This window comes from Lepidochelys kempii, chromosome 9, assembly GCF_965140285.1.
Source record: "Lepidochelys kempii isolate rLepKem1 chromosome 9, rLepKem1.hap1, whole genome shotgun sequence".
NCBI lineage: Eukaryota > Metazoa > Chordata > Testudines > Cheloniidae > Lepidochelys > Lepidochelys kempii.
Genome location: NC_136388.1, coordinates 36,428,449 through 36,452,366, shown reverse-complemented (window position 1 = coordinate 36,452,366; position 23,918 = coordinate 36,428,449). Strand labels below are relative to the sequence as shown.

The 23,918-nt window shown below is 40.7% G+C and overlaps 1 protein-coding gene across 15 annotated transcripts in view; it reads right to left on the bottom strand.

Annotated features, from left to right (window-relative positions):
- Positions 1 to 1,231: 1,231 nt before the first annotated feature.
- DOCK10 (dedicator of cytokinesis 10) overlaps positions 1,232 to 23,918 on the bottom strand; it is a 245,032-nt gene continuing 222,345 nt past the window's right edge. For 12 of the 15 annotated variants that reach the window (XM_073359912.1, XM_073359906.2, XM_073359915.2 and 9 more), the window contains 7 exons: positions 22,616 to 22,762; positions 20,950 to 21,160; positions 17,701 to 17,891; positions 16,387 to 16,487; positions 15,932 to 16,070; positions 13,814 to 13,889; positions 1,232 to 10,811 (listed from right to left, as the gene is read on the bottom strand). In XM_073359912.1, coding sequence (XP_073216013.1) covers positions 10,744 to 10,811; positions 13,814 to 13,889; positions 15,932 to 16,070; positions 16,387 to 16,487; positions 17,701 to 17,891; positions 20,950 to 21,160; positions 22,616 to 22,762 — 933 coding nt within the window. In that variant the 3' untranslated portion in view covers positions 1,232 to 10,743. The remainder of the gene's footprint in view (positions 10,812 to 13,813; positions 13,890 to 15,931; positions 16,071 to 16,386; positions 16,488 to 17,700; positions 17,892 to 20,949; positions 21,161 to 22,615; positions 22,763 to 23,918) is intronic. The other 3 variants (XM_073359911.2, XM_073359920.2, XM_073359921.1) reach the window with 1 other exon arrangement.

Sequence of the window (23,918 nt, the reverse complement as noted above, 5' to 3'; positions counted from 1 at the left end):
AGGCGATCTGTCATAGGAGCAGTCAGCCCACAACATGATTATCTCGTCCCTTGATGTCAATGACCAGGACCAAAAATAACATTTTCTAACTGCTCTCTCATATCCATGTTGCAAATGTCCAAGCATGGCAGGTAAGAAGATGCCCTCTGGGATAGCTGTCTGCTAAATTCAAATCTAGAGATCTCTTAATACAAGTGATCAGGTAAGAGCCAGAAACAGAGCGGGATTCTGAGATCCCCAGATGAGTGGACGAGGCTGGCAGTCAGAAAGCCAGCCCTTTGACATGTGTCAGTGTTGATAAATTCAAAGTGATGCATATTGGAAAATATAATCCCAATTATACATATAAAATGATGGGGTCTAAATTAGCTGTTACCACTCAAGAAAGAGACCTGGAAGTCATTGTGGATAGTTCTCTGAAAACATCCACTCAATGTGCAGCGGCAGTCAAAAAACCGAACAGAATGTTGCGAATCATTAAGAAAGGGATAGCTATTAGGACAGAAAAATATCATATTGCCTTTATATAAATCCATGGTACACCCACATCTTGAATACTGTGTGCAGATGTGGTCGTCCCATCTCAAAAAAGATATACTGGAACTGGAAAAGATTCAGAAAAGGGCAACAAAAATGATTAGGGGTATGGAATGGCTTCCGTATGACGAGAGATTAATAAGACTGGGACTTTTCAGCTTAGAAAAGAGACAACTAAGGAGGGATATGATTGAGGTCTATAAAATCATGATCAGTGTGGAGAAAGTAAATAAGGAAGTGTTATTTAATCCTTCTCATAACACGAGAACTAGGGGTCACCAAATGAAATTAATAGGCAACAGGTTTAAAACAAACAAAAGGAAGTATTTCTTCACACAACATACAGTCAACCTGTAGAACTCTTTGTCAGAGGATGTTGTGAAGGCCAAGACAATATCAGGGTTAAAAAAAGAACTAGATAAATTCATGGAGGATAGGTCCAACAATGGCTATTAGCCAGAATGGGCAGGGATGGTGTCTGTAGCCTCTGCTTGCCGGAAGCTGGGAATGAGTGACAGGAAAAGGATCACTTGATTACCTGTTCTGTTCATTCCTTCTGGGGCACTTGCCATTGGCCACTGTCAGAAGGGCTAGATGAACCTTTGGTCTGACGCAATATGGCCATTCTTATGTGAACTCAATGAGTTTGATGTGGGAGTTATTGAGAGACAATAAAAGACCTCATGACAATCTGTACATTTTTCAGAAAACACCTTTATTTTGAGATAAGGCAGTCAACAATTTACAGCATTCCCTGGGTGAACACCACACTACCGAAAATATAGAATGGGATTTTCAAAGATGCAAAGGGGGTTTAGACATTCATTTCCCATTCATATGAATAGGAATTGAGTTTGTCCAAATCACCTTGGTGGCTTTGAAAACCTCGCCCATAAAACATGAATCTTGCTAAACACAAAGGACCAAATTAATGGCTGGTGTAAAATCAGTGAGGCAAATGGAGCTGGATGATAAATTTATTTGACCTCTTATACTGAAGTTACAACAAGGGTAGCTGATTCTGTTATCTGATCAATGGTCAAGGACTCATTCTATAGGCACTGTTTATGCCAATTCTTATGGACTAATCACTAATTCCATTAGACCAGATCACTGTGCAATTTAATAATATTGTATTATTACGTATAATATAAACTGTGTAAGAACATGAACATTTGAGCTAGGATTTATTCTTTTCAGTAAACCTATTGAATTCCAACAGTGTAGAAACTGAAGGGCAGAGCTGAGCAAACTAGAAACACGAATGTCTGTTCATTTGATGATGTGGCTGAAGCTGATAAGAAGATACACCCTGATTTTCATCACAGAGAAGCACGTCACTCAGTGCAGTGTATTATAGAGGTGGAAAGTTGAGCAATTATCTATAATTACAGTCATGAGCTAACGCTGTCATCACACAAATGGAGAAGAAATTAGCTCTGTGCATGGTGCAGCTGCACAATTCCACATCAGTCAGCCTTCAATTTGCCAAAGTTGCTATATCTAGTTAAAACAAAAATCCTATGAATGGAAATGCCCTTGTAATAATAGAGATGAAAACCAGGGTAAGAACTGAAGTAGTATTTAATTTGGAAACACTTATTCAAATATTGGGCATGACATTGTCTTCTGTTATTACTTTCAGAAGTTCTGAATTAAAAACAAAACAAATGCAGTGGGGTCTGAATCAGAGCAAATTATTTTTTCCCCTATGTGGAATGTAAATTGACCTCACCCACAGTGAAAGACTTAGGCCCTAATCCTCAGCAAACCTGCGCAGAGAAGTTTCTTGCACCCCTCACCTCCCCCTGTCAGAGTTTCACTGACTTCACAGAAGATTTGTATAGGTGCAGCGGCCCATCTGTATGGAGGTCATAGCAGAATCAGGGCTTATTAGGGCATGTAGTCCCAGGTGCTCCTTCCCTCACCCCACTCAGGAGTACCATATGGGGTGGGTCTCTTTGTCGAATTTCCCAGGAAGGAAAGAGTCTGCAGCAGTAGCCACCAGTGCCAGCAGTACCAGAAGGCAGAAGGAGTAGACTAGCTGAGGACCTCTTTCACCCCATCCCCAGGGATCTAGGACTTTGTGTCTACAGGAGCGTAGAAACCACCCCATTCCTCCCAGCAGCACTAAGTTGCAGTCCTTTATAATCTCAGTAACCCCAATGAAGCAGTTCTGGACTCAGACATGTTTGTGGGGCAGAAGGATGAAATGGTTACACACCCTGTGCTGTAACTGTGGTTCTTCAAGATGTGTCCCTCATGGGTGCTCCACTCTAGGTGCGCTTGCGCTCCCTGCGATTTCAATAGGAGATTTCTCATAGCAATGTCCAGTAAGCCCACGCATGGATGTCTCTCAGCCTTGTGCTATATGCTATTGCTATATAATACTGTTCCTTCTCTACCATGAAGCCCCATGACAGAGAACTCCGAAGCAGAAAAGGAGGGCAGGCAGTGGTGCACAGATAGGGACACACATTTAAAAGAACCACAATTACTGCACAGTGTGAGTAATCATTTCTTCTTCTATTAGTGTCCCTATGGGTGGTCCACTCTACCTGATTACCAAGCAGTTCCCCTTTAAAGAGGAGGGAGCTTCGGAGTTTAGTCCAGAATGGAAGAAAGTACAGCTGAGCCAAACACAGTATCAGAAGCAGAGTTGTGAATTATTGCATAGTGTTCAGCGAATGTATGCATATAAGCCCACGTTGTGTCTTTACATATTTCAGTTATAAGAACATTCTTAAGAAAGGCTGTGGAGGTGGGGATAGATCTCATGGAGTGATCTTGTATGTCAGTGGGTGCTTTGAGATTATGAGATTGGTAGCAGCTACTAATGCAGCCAGTTATCCACCTAGAGAGCCTTTGCTTACAGACTGATGCTCCTTTTGTTCTGTCTGCGACTGACACACAATCTGGGAGTCTTCTTGAAAGGTTTAGTCCTATCAAGGTAGAAAGCCAGGACTCTCCTGACATCAAGTGTGTAGAACAACGTCTCCCCCTTAGTCCGGTGAGGTTTAGGGTGGAAGATGGAGAGCAGAATGGGTTGATTAATATGGAAATGAAAATACACTTTTGGCAAAAACTTGGGGTGTGGTCATGTGACCTTGTTTCTGAAAAATATCGTGAATAAAGGGTATGCCATAAGAGCCTCTATTTTCCCCATTCATCAAGCTGACATGATAGCAACCAATAAATGGAAGAGTGAGCAGGCAGCCATAGGTCTAAATGGTGGTCTTGTAAGGCATTTAAGGGCCAAATTGAGGACCCAAACTGGAGTAGGGTGTTTAACTGGTGGAAAAAGGTTGCTGAGGCCCTTGAGGAACCTCGCTTAGTGGGCAAATACAGGGTAACCATCTGTTGGAGAATGGAAGGCCATGATGGCTGCCAGATGAACTCTAATGGAGCTCTGCAATAATCCTAAACTCTTTAGTTCTAGAATGTAGTCCAGTACACCTTGTAATGATGAGGTTGTTGGTGCAATGTGTTTGAGATCACACAAGTGTGCAAATCTAGAGACCTCCTCAGCTCTGGCCTCCTGGACGGGGAGGGTGCGGAGGGTTGTCTATCTCTATGAAGGGCAGAGCTCAAGGCTCTAAAGTAGGGGTGGAGAATCTTTTTTCTAACAGGAGCCACTCACTCACAGAAAAAATCAGTTGAGGACCACACACAGCCCCCCGGGGGTGGGGCACGGAGGCTTGGGGCTTCCCCTAGGCTCCAAGGTGGGGCCAGAAACGAGGGATTCAGGGTGTTGGAGTGGGCTCCGGGCTAGAGCAGAGGGTTGGGGTTTTTGAGGGGGTGAGGATTCTGGCTGGGGGTGTAGGCTCTGGGTCGGGCAGGGAAAGAGGACTTTGGGGTGTAGGAGGGGGCTCCAGGCTGGGGCCAATGGGTTTGGAGTGCGGGATGGGGCTCAGGGCTGGGGCAAGGGTGCAGGGTCTGGGAGGGAGTTTGGGTGTTGGAGGGGGTTCCGACCTGGAGCAGAGAGTGGGTGTGCAGGTGGGGGTGTGGGCTCTGGGTGGGACTTAGAGTGTGTGGGGGTTTCGAACTGGGCAAGGGGTTGTGGTATGAGTAGGGGTGCAGGATCTGGGAGGGGGTTTGGGTGCAGGAGGGACCTCAGGGCTGGGGGTTGGGGTGCAGATATGGGTGTGAGGTCTTGGAGAGAGTTAGGGTGCAGCAGAAAGTTCCGAAATGGGGCGGGGGGTTTTGACTCCAGCCAAGTGGCGCTTACCTGAGGTGGCTCCTGGTTGGCAGCTCAGCGGGGCTAAGGCAGGCTCCCTGCCTGCCCTGGCTCTGCATGACTCCCAGAAGTGGCCAGAATGTCTGGCCCCTAGGTGGAGGGGCAGCCAGGGGGCTCTGTGCAGTGCGTGCTGCCCGTGCCTGTAGGTGCTGCCCTCTCAGCTTCCATTGGCTACGGTTCCTGGCCAATGGGAGCTGCAGAGCTGGCACTGGGAGCGGGAGCAGCATGCAGAGCTTCCCTGATTGCCCCTCTGCCAGGGAGGGCCACCGAGGCTTGGGGCTTCCGGCACACGGTGTGGAGACTTGCCATGGGCCAGATTAAATTAAGCAGCGGGCCAGATCTGACCTGTGGGCTGGAGGTTCACCACCCCTGCCCTAGAGAATTGATGGCGATAAGCCACAAAGGGGTCCCAGTAGGGCCAAGAGGGTGGTTCATATAGCATGGGCGGTGGAATCCACAGGTGCTTGCCCCAGTGGGATGGTAGTTGTGGACATCTGTCAGGAGTGAGCTCAGGTTCCTCAGGGACTTCAGGAAAAGAACTTTCATGGGGCAGAGTGGAGAGCCTTGTACAGATATTTGTGAGGCTGAGGCAAAATCTTCATCAGAATCCTCCTCCTGTAAGTCACTTGGTAATGGTGGGGCAGTAGAAGCAGCTTGATGTACCATCATTGGTATTGGACGGGTGTCCGGATATCTGGCAGTTCTCAGTACTGAGAAGTGATCCAAGCTGAGAAATGGTGAATCAGGAGTCTCAGACGCTGCGAGGTCTTGGGAAAAGTAATTTTTGTGTTACTGAAAATGTTTTTGGTACTGTGTCCAGGCCTTGAGCTCAAGTAATGATAGCTGAAGGATGCAATGGTACTGTGAGTTTTGAATGCTCTGGGGTATTCTGGACAGAGCCCAAATGGGTTTTTTTGGTAAGATAGTAGAGCTCTTCTTGCTGCTGTGGTCTACTGTTGATACCAATGTTTTCTCTGGGCCTGATATTTCAGAGTTTCTATGCTTAGTGGAGCTCTCGGTATGCAAGGAACCAGCTGCCTTGTGGGTACCATGTCAGAGACCAATGGGATCTAGGTGAGCTGAAAACTTTGACTTCTTTGAGGTAGATACCCTACCAGGAGAATTCAGGGCACGGTCTTTGGAAGACTTATGAAAGGAAGCTTGGGTCTTCCTCTTAGATACCCTTGAGGAGTGCAGATCAGAGATAGAGGAGGCAGCTGACTTACTCGGAGACCGATGTATGCTGGGAGCTCCTGGCTTGGGTCAGAAGCTGGACACAGCAAGCTCTCCATCAAAAGGAGTCAAAGTTTTATCTCCCTATTCTTTCTGGTGCTATATTTGAACTCCAGACATAAGTTTCACTTTTTGGAAATATGAGATTCCCCAAGGCAATGGATGCAGTGGGAGTGTCTGTGGCTCATCAGGATTGCCTCCCAACACAATAAGCAATGCTTGAACCCAGGAGAACTGGGCATACCCTTGGAAAGGGCAAAACCTCCCCAGGGATTGGGGGGAACTATCTAAAAGCTATACATAACACTTTTTTGTTTTATTTTAAAAACGAATACAACTATTACTAAATACTAACTACTATAATACACTAACTACAAAATCTAAGAGAACACAGTTGAGGTGAAACTCCAACTAGCTAAGGATCCATCTCAAGCTGGGCTGGTTGAAAAGGATGGTTAGCCCGTGCAGTGCTACATAACAATAGCATGGGGCATGAGGCTGAGTAACATATGTGCATGGGCCAAACGGACACTGCTATGAGAAACCTTAGATCAACGGTACAGGGGGCGCAAGCATACCTGGAGTGGAGCTCTCATAGAGACATTTCTAGAAGAAGAAGAAGAAGAAGAACTGTTGGAGGGGGAGAGGAAGATCCCAATGACATCTTTAGAAACATCATGTGCACAGCATAACTGATCAATTTCAAACCTCTTGCACTCTATTCCCTGGGGGCCTCAGGTACCCATGCAAGGGAGAGGGCATTCTCTAGAGGTAGAGGCATTCTCTCTCATCATTTGAGAGAATCAGGGAGATAGTCTATATAGAAAGGTGAAAACAGCCAAATTAATTTATAAAAGAATACAAAAATAAAATGCCGCCAGCCCAGCATCTATGAGCAAAGGGATGAATGTTATGAGAGCATAGGAGTTATTCAATAGGGAATTTAAAAAATGATATAGTCCAATTCCACACTGTTCCCAATACAGACCACTAGCTAAAGGCCACAGTCCAGCTCCAAATTTGGAATCTGAGGGGGGAAACTGGAGATCTCTTGAAATGTCCAATTACCTGTGGCAAATGTCTATTTTGATAATCTGTATGGAATATATCATGAACGTATATGACATTTTCATTTCCATTGTTTTGGAGAGCACAGAAATTGCAGTAAACTAGGTTCAATGGGAGTAGGAGACAAAAGTCCACAGGTAAGTCCAGAATAGAGAGTCCTGGGTGAAAGGTTGGAATCTGGGGGCACGTGGGCAACGATAGAGGGACAAAAGATAAACAGGAAGGAATATAGAGGGAAAACATAATGAAAATTCCAGATATCTGTATGCTAATGCAAAAAGTATAAAGAATAAACAGGAAGAACTAGAAATACTAGTGAATAATCACAATTATGACATAACTGGCATCACAGAGACTTGGTGGGATAATTCACATGACTGGAATATTGGTATATTGTTATATCCTTGTTCAGGAAGGACAGGCAGGGAAAAAAGGGAGGAGCTGTTGCCTTGTATATCAAAGATGTATATACTTGCACTGAGGTAGAGACAGAAGAGGAAGACAGATGTGTTGAAAGTCTCTGGGTAAGGATAAAAGGGATAAAAAACAAAGGTGATGTCAAAGTAGGGGTTTACTATAGTCCATGTAACCAGGAAGAAGAGGTGGATGAGACTTTTTTTAAACAACTAAAATAATCATCCAAAGCACAGGACTTGGTGGTGATGGGAGACTTCAACTACCCAGACATCTATTGGGAAAATAATATAGCAGGGCACAGATTATCCAAAAAGTTCTTGGAATACATTTGGAGACAATTTTTTATTACAGAAGATAGAGAAAGTGAGTAGGGGAGAGGCTGTTCTAGATTTGACAAGACAAATAGGGAGAAACTAGTTGAGAATTTGAAGGTGGAAGGCAGCTTGGGCGAAAGTGATCATGAGTTCATGATTCTATGGAATGGTAGGAGGGAAAACAGCAGAATAAAAGACAATGTGCTTCAAGAAGGTAGACTTTAGCAAACTCAGAGAATTGGTAGGATCCTGTTGGCAGCAAGTCTAAGGGAATAAAAGAATTCAGGAGAGTTGGCACCTTTTAAAAGAAATATTATTAAGGGCATAAGAACAAACTATCCCAATGCTTTGGAACGAAAGGAAGTATAAGACGACACCACCCTGGCTTAATCAGAAGATCTTCAAGGACATGAAACTCAGAAAAGAGTCATACAACAAAGTGGAAACTAAGTCAAATTACAAAGGATGAATATAAAAAAAACCAACACAAGCACATGCAGACAAAAATAGAAAGGTCGAGGCACAAAACAAGATTAAACTAGCTAGGGACATAAAAGGGTAACAAGAAAACATTTTACAAATACATTAGAAGCAAGAGGAAGACCAAGGACAGGGTAAGTTCATTATTCAATGAGGAAGGAAAGACAACAACAGAAAATTTAGCAATGGCCAAAGTGTTAAATGCCTTTTTTGTTTCAGTTTTCACCAAAAAGATTTGCAGTGGTCTGGTAACTAACATAGTGAACACCAATGTAAATGGGGTAGGATCTGAACATGTTAAGAATGACTTAGACAAGTTAGATGTCTTCAAGTTGGCAAGATCTGATGAAATACATCCTAGAATACTTAAGGAATTGGCTGAAGACATCTCTGAGCCATTAGCATTAGCCATTCTCCCATGGAGGATGGGAGAGATCCCAGAGGACTGGAAAAGGGCAAACACTATACATATCTTCAAAAAAAGGGGAACAAGGATAACCCAGAGAATTATAGACCACTCAGCTTAACCTAAATACCTGGAAAGATAATGGCACAAATAGTCAAACAATCAATTTGTAAGCACCTATATGATAATCAGGTGATAAGTAACAGTCAACATGGATTGGTCAAGAACAAATAATATCAAACCAACCTAATTTCCTTCTCCGACAAAGTAAGAAGGCTTGTGGATGTGGGGGAAGCAGTAGATGTGATATATCTTGACTTCAGTAAGGCTTTTGATACTGTTTCACATGACCTGCTCATAAGCAAACTAGGGAAATATAGCCTATAGATGAACCTATTATAAGATGGGTGCACATCTGGTTGGAAAACTGTACTCAGAGAGCAGTTTTCTGTAGTTCACTGTCAAGCTAGAAGGGTATCTTTAGTGGGGTCCCACAGGGATTTGTCCTGGATCCCCTTCTATTCAATATCTTCATAAATGATTTGGATAATGGCACAGAGAGTACACTAACAAAGTTTGCAGACAATACCAAGCTGGGAAGGGTTGCAAGTGCTGTTGCGGAAAGAATTAGAATTCAAAATGACCTTGACAAACTGGAGAAATGGTCTGAATTAAATAGGATGAAATTTAATAAGGACAATTGCGAAGTACAATTAGGAAGAAATAATCAATTGCACACATACAAAATGGGAAATGGCTTCCTGGGAAGGAGTACTGCAGAAAAGAGCCTGGGGGGTTATAGTGGATCACAAACTAAATATGAGTCAAAAATGTAATACTGTTGCAAAAAAAGCAACCATCATTCTCAGATGTATTAGCAGGAGTGTTGTAAGCAAGACACGAGAAGTATTTCTTCCACTCTATTCAGCACTGATAAGGCCTCAACTGGAGTACCATGTCCAATTCTGGGCACCACATTCCAGGAAAGACATGGACAAACTGGAGAAAGTCCAAAAGAGATCAACAAAAATTATTACAGGTCTAGAAAACCTTTGAGGAAAGATTGAAAAAAATTGGGTTTGTTTAGTCTGGAGAAGAGAAGGATGAGAGAGGACATGACAATACCCTTCAAGTATGTAAAGGTTGCTATAAAGAGGAGGGTGATACATTGTTCTCGTTATCCGCTGAGGATAGGACAAGTAGTAATGGGCTTAAATTGAAGCAATGGAGATTTAGGTTAGACATTAGGAAAAACTTCCTAACTGTAAGGTGATTAAGCACTGGAGCAAATTACCAAGGTAGGTTTTAGAATCTCCATCATTCGAGGTTTTTGAGACCAGGTTGGACAAACACCTGTCAGAGATGCTGTAGATACTTAGTCCAGGAGACTTTCCCTCCTACATTTCTATGATTCTCTAATTCTATAAACCAATGAACTGTCTTCAAAGAGAAATCTTTATAGCCATTTTTTGTACACATACACAAATATTTTAATATAATTGTATCTGAAAAGTTATTCATATTTTAGTACACTTATTATTAACTAAAAAGATAGTCTTTTAAATTTCGTAAAAATGACATATTTTACACATCCTCTATTTACAATTGTGACATACTTAAATGTTATAAAACACCCACTTTTGACCTTTAAAATATATGTATACTAGGACTCAGTATTAGATATATTATCATTTACAGCAAACTTAGGGCTTGCTGTGGAGCTAAACGTTCAATGGAAATTTCATATTCAGCCTCGCTTAATAAAGACTTCTCAATAACAAACAAACAAACAAACAAACAAACAAAAAAAGATAGGAAATGTACAAATACAAGGTTGGACAAAAAAAATCAAGCTAGCAGTTTTAAAAAATATTATCACTGTGAAGACTCCCAATAAATTAAAACCATACCGCACAATCCATTTTCATGGTATTGTTCATGATCACTTTACATTAAAAAAAATATGTCCTCCAGAGGTATGCAAAAAGTCACAGATGTTTCAGTCAAATGTCAGGATTTGGTTTCACTGCTCTTGCAGGGCTGTGTTTGTTCTACTGAAGGTTCGTGAATAGGTTCGTTCCATTCCTTGTGGCTTTGCTGGATCCTCCTTGTGCATAATCTTTTTATTAAAATTTTTTTTAAAGAAACAGATGAAAACAAAATGAACCCACTGAGTATTTATTTCAACAATTTTTACTGTTTTCAATTATCTTATATTTTTGGTTTATTAAATAATGCATTATTTATTTTAGATGCTTGATAAAGGAAACTTGTAGTTCAAAAAATTAACTTCATTTGGAGACCCAATCCTGCAGTTATTACTCTCTCATTAAGAGGGTTTCCGGAATTAAGGCAGCAGAATCGGGCCCCTGGTTGGAATCCTCAACATTCTGTCAATCAACGTACTGCATACTTCCCTAAACCATGTTTTTTCAACAATACCGTCAAGTAATCCCAAATTGAGTAGTCACCTACAATTTATAAACTCATTAGACTTACCTCTATTTGACCACTTGTAATGTTGCATATGCACACCCCAATCCTGCGATCAGACCCTTGTAGGACCACTGTGCCCATACAGAACCCCACTGATTTGCATGGGGATGCAGGCAGTTGCAAGGATCTGCCTGATAGCAGGATCAAGGCCAGTAATAGAGCCTGCACAATTTTACTCCCCTCGGCAAGCCTCCCTTGCATTAGGAAGGGTATGTAGGGTAAGGCACATAGACAATTAGACCTAGATGCGTCAGAGAGAAACTCAACAGCAAAAAATGCTTCCCCCTGCCACATGTCACTGTCAGCTGTGATAAAGATATATACAACTGCTAGAAAAAGTTTCCTTTAGTCCCAGTAACATTTACTTTTGCCATTTATTATAATAATAGATTGAGAGCTTTTCTTCTCTCAAGGAAGACTACATGAAGAAGTGAAACATTTCCAGAAATAACATCATTATCATTGTCTCACAACATGTTGCAGTTGGCAATAGTGGATAATAGAATATAACAATGCTTTAATGATGCTCTTTGAGGATAACAACACCACCTAGTTCTTATGTGCTGCTTTTCATTCATAGATATAGAAATGCTTTACAAAGGAAGTCAATATCATTAACCCCATTTTAATGACCTGCCCAAGGTCACTTGGTGGCAAAGCTGAGAATAGGACCCAGGTCTCCTGAGTCCCAGGCCAGTGCTCAAGCCACTAGGAATCACCAGTGTTTCTTGTCTTTGCCAACACTTCTTTAGCAAGTCTGAATTTAAAACAAAGATATTGGCAGTAATTGTGCTAAAGAAGTTAGAATTTCTCCTAAACTCCTTCTTGTGACTTTATTTGTTACTTGGGAATTAGCTACCATCAGAGTTCCTGATGAATACTGATCTTGGGGACAAGAGTGACTGAAAAGAATTTTCTCTTGTCCTGGAGCTCATGAAATATGCATTCTCCAGCATATAGTGATTACTTAGGCTTAGAAAAATTTAAAGAGACAATCTGGACATAACAGTCACATTTACAAAAAAAAAAAAAAGAAAAAAAAAGACAAACCCTTACCTCTGTTACACTGAAGATTATTACATCTGAAAGGATTGTAAAGGACAAATCCGTACGTACAATAGGAAAGCACTGCAAAAAGGGGGCCAGATTCTGAAACTCTTACACTGACTAGTACTTTCTTCTTCAAGTAGACCCATAGACCTCAGTTATTCAGGGAGTAAGATACTACTTAATGGAAATAAGGGTGGCAGAATCTGGCCCTGAGTTTGCACTCATTACACAAATGAAATCCTACATCTATGCATGCAAACGGGTGTTTGGGTCTGCAACGTGGGTTACTATGCATCCAAACCCAGACTTCAGCACACACAATTCATAAATGCAAAGACAGATTTTGTACATACTAGTGATTGTGCATTTTGCATGACTTTCCTATTGCACCTGAAAATGTGGCCCTAGAAGCCTATTTTGCTATTTATCATTTATGTTGATTGTGTTTACTTTTTCTATTTTACTCAGCATCAATAATGAAAATAGGTCAGTTTTAGCTTACATTCCTGGTTCTCATGAAGTAGCACAAAGATGTTGTGTTTGGCGTCACAAGAATGCAATGGAGTATTTAAACAGAATAGGTTTCTTAAATCTGAATGTTTTGCCTAACACCAGTTAACAGTACCTCTGCATACATGTCTGTATAATCATTGGTCCCAATTCTACCTTACATACTCCCTGGAGCCAATAAGAGCTGTGAACTTATGTCTCAAGGTAGAACTGGGCTATTATCTTTAACTATTAGAAATAAAATAAACATTTATGTAAAGATTAAACAACACAGGCAGAACAAGTACACAGAGGGCAAAAAGAGATGTTTATTGCAATATTTTGTCCCCTTGGCAACTCAAAAGTTTTCTCCTTCCCCTTTCCTTTTGCAAAGGTACTTCTCAGGCATTTGGCAAACATTATTCCTCATTACTCCTGGCTTCTAGAGAAAGTAAGTACAGAAGGATTCTGAGATCCCTTTCCACCAATACCCCTCCCCACCCTGGAATTCCAAATCACCTTCATACACAAACACAGTGCTTCCTCTTCTGTCCGGGGTTGTGGTGAGACAGCTGCCATCCTTTTCCCCAGGACTCACACTTACTGTCTGTGCATGAGCTCCCACAGCCTGTGCCACAGACAAAACAATGCTGCTCTTACACCTGTTTTTTTTTTTTTCTGGGCAGTTCCTAAGATGTGTGTTCCTGACCCCCTCCTCCAGCCATCACTGCCATCATTGCAGAACTTGCCTTATGGCAACGATGGCAGAAAGTGATCCTTCTCCAACCATTTGGTATTAGCAGGTTACCATGCCGTATCATGGACAATGCACTTCCCCACCAAAGACTGAGGATATCACCTTCTGCTAAGCTCCATGATCCTAACAGTGCAGGAATCATTAGTGCCAAGGTTGTTTATGAACTCAGACTGCACATGTATCATGTCTCCCATCCCAACCCCTCACTGGGTTCAACAAGAGTTAGACATGACACTTAAATGGACGTAAAATGTAGGTAAAACAGAAAATCAGCAAGTGAAAGCACGTGACACCAAAGGAAAGTATAGACATAAGAAAAATAAACATACCACTTTTGTCTACAGTATTGAGGGAAATGTTAGACAGGGAAGAAGAGAAGCTGTATAAGCATGGACCATGACAGAGCTGCCAGAAAAAAAAAAAGAGAGAGAAGAGACTATGTAATGAGAGAGTCACTGTCAGTGGGTGTGCTATCAAAACAGCCTCAAATATAACAATGAGCAACACACCAGACCATAATGTCATTGTAGAGAACATGGTACCATTATGATAGTGCCTCGATGTTTCCCACTGTGAAATAAATATTTCAGCTGCAATTTAGAGTGTGTAAAATGTATGGTGATGGTGCTCTCTGCTCAGAAGTAGGGAAGCAAGAGGGCTCGAGCTGTGCAAAAAAATCATATTGCTTGGAAAGCTGGAAAAAAAATCCTGTTTTATTGCTAGATTTTCAGAAAGCAAAATATTTGGTGTTCTTTTGCCCTTAATTATATTTCTGCAACAGCAAAAAAAAAAAATTCTCAGAGATCTATTAACGGAACACAGCAACTAGAGTATGAAGAACTTTCCAGAGAATTGGTGTTTTGTGCCCATAAATATTCTTTTCACACTGGTGAGAATATGATACAATGGTTTCCAAAGACACTGGTCAACTGGCAGGGAGAAAAATATTGAAAGCTGCAAAAGGTCTTTCTTTTTGAAACCTGCCTGGCAGGAAAGGAAGCTGGAACAAGATGGCGGTAGGAAGACACATATTTTTTAGTTAGTTTTTTAACAGAGATTTTCAAAACACCTTGGTATTGAGGAAATTACCAACTATCTGGGCTTTTGCTCTCACAGGCTTTGGTGTTACTAAACCCCTTGGAAAAATAAAAGCCTTGTTATGTACAAGTAATTATGTACTAATCTATCAATATTTTCCTGCACTGAAAAAACGTACAGCTAAATGATATTCAGGTTCATATTTGTATTTGAAAAGTATTCACTGAATATCTTATGCAAATTTCAGTTTGTGGACTACTAGTAACTTGTTCATTTTGCCTATTCATTTTTCATTATTTGTGGTGCCTAATTTGTTCAACTAAGTCACATGTTAATTGTTTCTGATGAGTGATTGGACGATTAAAACTATTTAAACAGGAGACCCATGAGCAAAAAATGACACATTCAACACTTCTAAATTTAACACAAAACTTTTGGATGACTTTCTTGAAGAATATGATAAAATGTATGAAATGTTTGGAGTTCAACAAACATTTTCACAAATAAACTAGTGGTAATCAGAATCCTGAGATGACAAATCATAGCAAATAATGGAACAGATTCCCAGCTGGTGGAAATAAGCATATTTCCATTTACTTTAACAGAGCTACATCGATTTGCACCACATGAGAATGTGGCGCAATGACAGTGAAGCAAACTTGCCATGTTTATTTGCAAATACATTTATGAGTCACTTCTTATATTATTCAACAAGCTGTAGTTATCATTCACCTTACCCGTGAAGATATATAATATAAATTAGCTGCCATGGGGTCTAGGGGGTGTTCATTAAATATCCTTGTTAGATACCAGTAATTATGACACTGATAGTTATGTACACTGGGCAACTCTGCATACAAATGGTACTTATATGTGCAGTTAGCCACTTTTCACGTACAATTACCTGTTCATGTGTGAAAACATTCCAGGTGCAATTTAGAGCTGTTTACATACTAACATGCACCAAAGTAACTAAATTGGTTTTAATTCACCCTTTTTGTTATTTTCGTTTCAGTTTCTGTGTGGAATCTCTTATTGTAGATAAATTATTACTTGACCTAAATCAAAACAAGACACTCTTAATTTAAAGTAAAAGAGTCCACACCCAATCACTGCACCAAAATAACAAAAGGTGTGAATAAAAGGCAATTTAGTTATGTTGGTGGATGTTAGTGAGCTTTACACATAATATAGCAGGAATTATACAGGTCAGGATTGAGTGGCATTGGTCAAACTGCACAAATAAGTTTGCACAATAATTGTTGCATTGTTCTTGGTTGCAGTCTGCATTATTAGTATTTTACTTGTGGTTAATTGTACTAACCCTGAAGTTAATTGTATTCATTCATCAGAGGAAACAAATAGCCACCTCCATCCCCACCAGCAAAAGTTAAAATAGAACATCTGACCTGTTCATTCATGACTTCAGAGAGCTCGCTGAGCATATCCTTATAATGAGACTTCATTTCTTCTTGATATTCTAACTGGTCCTCTTTAATAAGGCGTTTGTTAACTTCAAGAGCATGCCCGCATGCTTCTGCAAACTGCCTACAAGCACAAACATACACCAAAGAACATCTGTACAAAAAACTCCAGTGAAAAAATATTATGCCCCCAACTTAAAGTTATATACTAGTTGGGGCAAATTATGGCACTCAGTTATAAATCCCTAGGAGTACTCAGGCCAATGTGATTTACACAGATGTCAAGAGAAATTTTACGCAAGAACGAATTGCAAGGCGTGGCTTTATCTAGTCGTACATACAACATTCTGTCTAATTTCATGTCATATCACTGAATGTTTCTCATCTGTTTGTACTGGCCAAACAAAGTCTAATGTTTACTTTAAAACCAGTATGTTTACCTGAAGATTTCCTTCAGAAGTTTGACTTGGTTATCAGGATATTTCTTAGCATTTGTTTCTTCAAGAAAAGCTCGGGCGTATGCCATTGGTCCTGCATTTACCTGTTGGGGGAAAAGCACCTGGATTAGGGAGCAGAACAGTACACTTTGACTGTAATTTATAATTCTCATTGTTTAAGGCTCAGGGTCAATTTCTGTGCTTACAGTGCGTGAAATGACACTGACTTCAAATGGATAGTACAGGGTGAATATGAATAGAGATTTTGTTCCGTATTCTGCATCTTGAAGACATTCTGCCTAGCATAAAGCTGCATTCAGGAAAGTGCCAAAAGCATTTCCCAACTGAAGCTAAACACATCGGTATTTATCTTCTACACATTTGTTCTGAATCAATGACTTAAGAGAAACTGTTAATCTTCCGAGGTGCCATTTTCCAAATACAAATATGGTAGGTATTTCAATTTAACAAAAATACCAAAATTAGACTGTACGTCAGATCCCTAGCAGGTGTAAACTGGAATAGGTCTATTGAAAGGAAAGGAGCTGTGCTGATTTACACCAACTGAGGATCTGGGCCCATGTGCCAGATAGATGAATATCTTAGAAAGTTTCATATGCAAACGGTGCACTGGACATTAGCTAATGTAGTCGAAAAACAAATCACACTGAATCACAAGGGCCAAATATGTTCTTCTCTCTAATCCCAGTTTTTCTACATAAGAAATCATTAAACTGACCTGTACAAGGTTCTCATTAAAAAAGTATCTGAATGCTCATTTGAGTACCAGGCTTTAGTTTAATATGGTCAGGCTGTTCAGGTTAGAAAGAGTTTAACATTTATTAGAGGAACACTAAGGGTATGTCTACACGGCAAGAAAAATACCATGGCACCAAGTCTCAGAGCCCAGGTTAATTGACTTGGGCTTGTGGGGCTCTGGCTGCCAGGCTAAAAAAACCCTCCACTCTCTCAGGGTTTCAGAGCCCAGGCTCCAGCCTGAGCCTGAACATCTACACTGCAATTTTTCGCTCTGCAGCCTGATCCCTGCAAGCCTGAGCCAGCTGACCCGGGTCAGCTGCAGCCAGGACTCTTTTATTGCAATGTCAATATACCCTAACAGACTTAATTATAGCAACACTGCCAGGCATCAATCCAACACCTATTAAAGTCGATAGGAGTCTTTCCACTGATTTCAATGGGCACTGGAACAAGACTCGAATACCCTGGAGTAAAACAGATTAAATATGCTCCACAAGTTGCAAAGACCCAAATAAAAAAGGTGGTTGGTACGTAAACATAAAACTGAGCCATTGTTACCTTGACGCTGACACTTCCTTGAAGTTTGAGTTGCAGTCTGATCATGTCCACTTCTTCCATTGTGCAAAGCTGTTTAAGTTCTGAAACCTTTCTGGACATCTCATCAATAGCTACTTCAATGGGGTTCAGTTCTGTACTTGTTTGGCTTATGACTTGAATACGCTTCTTCACGTATGGAAAGAAATGACTGGCTGCTCAAAAACAAATGTAAAACAGTCAAAGAGATTCCGCTCCCAGAAGCTGGTAATTTTGGAAGCAATGCTAGTGGGTTCACAGTTTAGACTGCACTCATTTTTTCCATTTTATAAACACCTTTGTGGTCCAGGAAAATTAATACATGTACAGGATTGGCTCAGCAGGTCTAAACAGACATTTTGATGCAGTCATTTCTGGTTCCATTTTGATCTAGCACTATTTGTCTCGTATATTTGTCAGACCCTGACAGCACATGACTCTCAAAACTCACAGATTTTAAAATTCACACCTTTCTTATTCTGTGTTAGGGCCCTGATTCATAAGCCTGTGTTTAACTTTAGGCACTTCAGCAGTTCCCTAAAATCAAAAAGACTACTCACATAATGAAAGACAGGCATGAACTTAAACCCTTTGCTTAGCTGAGGCTTAGATCTCCTAAATTTGCTAATTGTAACAAATCAATCATGAAACAGTAATTATCCGACATGACTGTTGTCATATTCACAAAGAGAAGCAGACAGGGAGGACATGCCTCATCAAAAGCAAGAGCTGGGAAGGAAATCATCCTGTGAGAATTTTTGAATTTCAAATTTTTTTCATGTCCCAAATTCGGATGAAAAGTCAAAATCTCAAACATTTTCATGAATCGAAAATCTGAAAAAAAATATTTGGTTAATTGAAAATTAAAAAAAGATAAATTTCAAAATGTTTTCTTTGGATTTTGACCGTTTTAAATCTTTTTTATGAACTATACGTTAACTTACATTTTGAAACAAAAAAATTCAACATGAAAAAGAGAACTTTTTCATTTTGAAAATATCATAACAGGATAATTTGACAATTTCAAAACTTTTTTTTCCCCAAAACCTTTTCCAAAATGGGAAATTCTTGAAAACCAGCCCCTTTCCAGGAACAGTTTAGATAATTTCTAACCAGCTCTATCCAACGTACTTCCTTACAGCTCAGCCAGCAAAGTGACTCAGCGAGTTTGTCTCCTGGACCTTGGGAAGTTTGGCAGAAAAATTTGCCTGTCCTAAGGCTCCTTTCTGGTTCTTCTGCATACGTTAGGAAGCCTCCTCAGCCCCATGTAACCCAATGGTGAGCATCAGTTACCGATCAGTTGGAACCCTGGACAAGGCCCAATGTACGTGATGGCTGCCATCTTGGCCCACACACTGGAGGTTGAACGACGGACCTCCAGAGCTAAAAGCATGAGCTGCTACCGCTGGAGCTAAAGAGCCACGGCTCTGTAGGTGGGGCTGCAAAAGACTCATATCCTTTGTAGACTGGGCACCTGTAATACACACTGACCAGTGGCAAAGAGTCCTGTGGCACCTTATAGACTAACAGAGGTATTGGAGCATGAGCTTTCGTGGGTGAATACCCGCTTCATCAGATGCACGCAGTGGGAATTTCCAGAGGCAGATATAACCTGACCAGTGGGTTACACTTGCCCTGAGTGTCCAGTGTTCTTTCCCCAATGCACATCAGTTGCTGCCTCAACCCCCACAGCTGCTCCTCTTTCCAGTGTTACATCCAGTTCTCTTGTAAACAATAAATGCTTCATTTTTATGTGTATAATTTCTATAAATGTAAAAACTTCTAAAATGTATCCATTTTATCCATGTAAAATCTAATGTATTGAGGCAGTGGGATGAGACAGTGGATGGGAGGGTGGATGTGGGGCGAGCAATGGACAAGTGGTAGTGAAGCTGGAGAGAGACGTAAGGTTCCAGCCCAGTACATAAAGCAAAGGATGGAGGCTGAGTGCATGCTTTGGAGCAGATCTGGCCAGGCAGCAGGGCTAAGGAAATTGGGGAGCTGATCAAACAACCCTATCTACTGATTAAAAGTTTACACACCAGTAGGCTAATACCCTAACACCGTAATACACGCACTTTCAGTTCAACAGTACTATTCCCTCCCCACCCCAAAGTCAACATCAAAGAACTTAGTACTGCTCAGATACTAAACAACAGCCATTGTTCTCTGTGCTTCATCCCCTCACCCTTGTAGCTGTATCATAAAAGAGATGCCTCCAGATACCAGGTATTTTTCAACCTTGACTCCACAAAACATTTAGGTGACTAAGTCTGTGCTGCAGGCAGCTTTTCCCATTTGGCCCTTTGGGGAGATTATATATCCTGAAGTCAGATGGGCTCTAAATTTTCTGTCATTTTGAAGTCTTTCCGTGAATGTCAGCCTCTGTATTAATTTCTACTTGTGAGAACAAAGCTCATCAAGTGCATTTCAGACAGTTTCTTGTACACTCATCCAAAATTTCAGATATGTCAAGTTTTAGCAGTAATTTCGTGGATGTTTATCACTTTTCTTTAAGATGAGATTTCAATCATGACAAAAAGCTGAACATTTTCTGTTCAGCACCACAGTTTAATCTGATTCAATGGAAACTGGTGCCTGCAATACTTCTTGCAAAAGGGTACCTTCCTGTCTTAGAACACAGGGATTTCTGGGCATATCTCTCACTGACAAGACATAAGATATATGGGGTTATGCTTTTTATATAGTTATTATATATTATATAGTAGCCTTCTGTAAACCTGGTATCATGTTTTAATTTTTAACAAATACTCATATCTGAAGTGGTTTATTTTTCCAAACAGGTAAATCTTGCAAGGTCCACTCTGGTTTATCTTTAGTCTATGCAAGCTAAGAAGAATAAAGAATGAGGATTCTGATTTCACTAAACTGGTATAAATCAGGAGTAACTTTACTGAGAAAGTGGGGTGAGTGAGAGGAGAGTAACAAGGAAGAATAATGTCAGCTGATTATTCTACAAACAGATCATTTTTCTTCTGTTATTTAATTGTCTGCAAAATCGTATAATGTGTGCAATTTGGGCATATTAAAGACTATGCACAGAAATACGGACACAGTCAAATGATTATTGCTCACTTGACACAAAACTGTCGGCAAACAACAGATTGTGGACCATATTATGCTCACTGATTTTTGAGCAGCATTGCCTTTGAAATCATATGCAATTTTTTTCTTATAGTCAGAACTCTTAACAGAAAAAAGGCAGCAACATACTTGTCAGGATTGTGCGTCTCTTGCATTGCTCTTCTACCCCTCCGTGTTTTTTTCCTGACAGCGTGAAAGGCGTTTCAAATACAAAATGGTTGATGTTGTGATGCATTTCAAAGTCGGTCTTCCTGTCATCAGCCTCCTTCTCGTCAAAGAAAGGCGTGACATATGTGACCTGGATATAGGCGTATTTTGGATCCAACTCTTTGGGGTTGACCTGTGTTAACATTGTTACACATGATGAAACAATGTATCTGATACTTAGTATTACTATTAATACAATCTCTGAGTGTTGTTTACAGGCTTGCTGTTTTTACCCACTGTGGTTTTATTGATATTTGTGTAAACACAGTTCATGATTTTTAAAGGTAATGTTGGACACATACATTAACATTTAGATCACTGACTGTGGGGCATGTTTTTCAGTTGAAGTCAATGGGAGTTTTGAGTACAGTTCAATGGCAACGTTGGATCTGGGTTGAATGAATTAGAAAGAAAATAGCCAATTTCTGCCTTGCAATGGTAATACATATTTGTGATGTACATTGTGATCACATTTGTGATTACAATGTAGTCCTTCGGCCACATCACCAGGCCAGTGCAGCCCTAGGCCCTGCTAGAAGGCATGGCTCATTTTTGTTATAAAACTCGTGCATACTAGTTCCGTACTTTGCTCATATCCATTAGAAACACCTTCTTGGAAACATTTATGGTATCACAACAGTGTTAAATCTTTGGCTCCCAGAACAGCCTTACCGCGAGAATGCCAGTGTGGTGTAGAGTAAAGTGTGGTTATGTGATCTTATACTTCAGTGGGAAAACTAGCTTTTTATTTAGTATATGGGTGTTGAATATAAAATAATAGGGCTAAATACTGACCCATGGCACTCACCCATGCAGGGAAGAAGGGGGCATGTGACTCATTACTCCCCTCAATGGACTGCCTACATCATGAGTCATAGTTGGGATATGTCTACATTGCAGCTGGGAGCAAGCCACCCAGACCCAGTAGACAAACCCATGTTAGTGGGGCTTGAGCTGCAGCGCTAAAAACAGCAGTGTGGATGTGGTGGTTTGGGCTGGAGCTCAGGCTTTGAAGCCACCAGTTTCAGGTGGGATTGTACTCAGCTGCTGCCAGCCATGCTACTGCAGCTACACTGCTATTTGTACTCCTGCTAGCTTGATGAGAGCTAGAATGAGTATATGTACCCAAGGAGGGACGGGGGACAAGTCACACCCCAGCTCACAGTGTAAGTATAGTCTTAGAGTAGGAGAGCCACCCACATGGGGTTTTATTCCTACCTTTGCCCCCCAACCCCGGATCTGAGAAGGTTGGGATGGGAAGGGGGTGGAGCTCTTACTATCCCCCTAATGTACCAGCAAGTACAGTGGAACCATTGCAGAAGGTAGACTAAGCAGTGCCAGGTAAAAGGCTTCCACTGCTTAATATACCCCTGGATTAAGAGGGAACCAGGACCAGACTGTAACTCTGCTCCTGCATCACTGCCACTAAGTGCTGCCTCTTACTCAGGGCTTGTGGTAACTCCACAATCCAGCCCATAATATTTTGAATGAAAGGAACAGGTTTTTCACCAATTACCAAACCAATTCACAGAAGTGCAGCATGTGTTTTTGAAAGAACATGCATCTAAGGGCAGCATTTCTCCCATACCTTGTTGGAATCTTGTATCATCTTCACATTGTCTGCTCCAAACTTATCTGCATAAAGTTTTAGCAGTCTCTGCGAGATCTCAGACAGCCCTGTTAACTTGGGTTCTTTATAGATATATTCTTTACCTTCCTCTTCTTCAAAAAACCCCTGTTCAAAAACAAACAGAAAAGATCACTCAGTGTAACAGATCTGGCAAACTAAGTGTAAACAGAAAATAACACATACATGTTTACTGTGACATAAGGTTTAATGTATCCAATTGTTTAGATATTGGAGTCATTGATTGGTTTTTCTGAGTGCTACAGCATGTGGTTGATGAAGGAACCTAACACATTACACAAATTTCGACATTAGACAGAACATACGTCTAAATTTTAATCAGCTGGACAAGACAACTATTGTGAAATACAATGTAAACAACATTGGATATCAGAGGATTTGTGTATAATGCATGCTTTTATTTGCCTATGTGGAGAGACTGCCATCTAGTGGTACATTCTAGTTATAAATTACAGATGACCAAATTAGTAATGGCTCATGGATTTACATGAAATACTGTTCTCTCTTCACACAACAAATCTTTCAAGCAATAAGAGCATAAAATTCATTGGGTGTAAAACTATCTTGTTAGGATGCCATGCACAACAACTGTGTGGGAACAACAAATGAACTGATCTGTATCTTAGTTCATTTAAATAGAGTATTCTGCTGTAATCTTGAAAAAACCAATAATACATTGTGATATCTTCTAAGACAATGTAACATCTTATTTACACTGGAAAAGATAAAATTGCACAGACTGTTGACTTTTACAAAAAGACTGCTGCACAGTCTTTGCAAAGCCATGTACTTACAACATTGGACGTAGCTGGCAGTGTATTAATAAAAGGTCTGTTGAAGAACAAAACAAGAACCTGCCAGTTTCCGTAAGAAATATTGACCTCAGAAAATTAATATATAAAATACACCATATGCAAATAAAACATACATAACTGGCGTATACTGACAGTTTAGGATAAAATCTTTCCTGGCTGAATGAAACAGGTCACATGTACCACACCCATTAACAATAATTGGACTTTACCACTGACAATGATCTTATACTTCAGTGGGAAAACCAGCTTTTTATTTAGTATCCGAGTGTAAAATGTAAAATACAAATAGGGCTAAATCCTGACCTGTGGTGCTCACCCTTGCAAGGGAGCCGGGGGCATAAGCTGGATGGGTTGCATACTCTGTTGCTGGACTTTTGGCAATGCAAATATTGCAGCATATACCCAAACAATGCCCCCTTGCTTGTCAA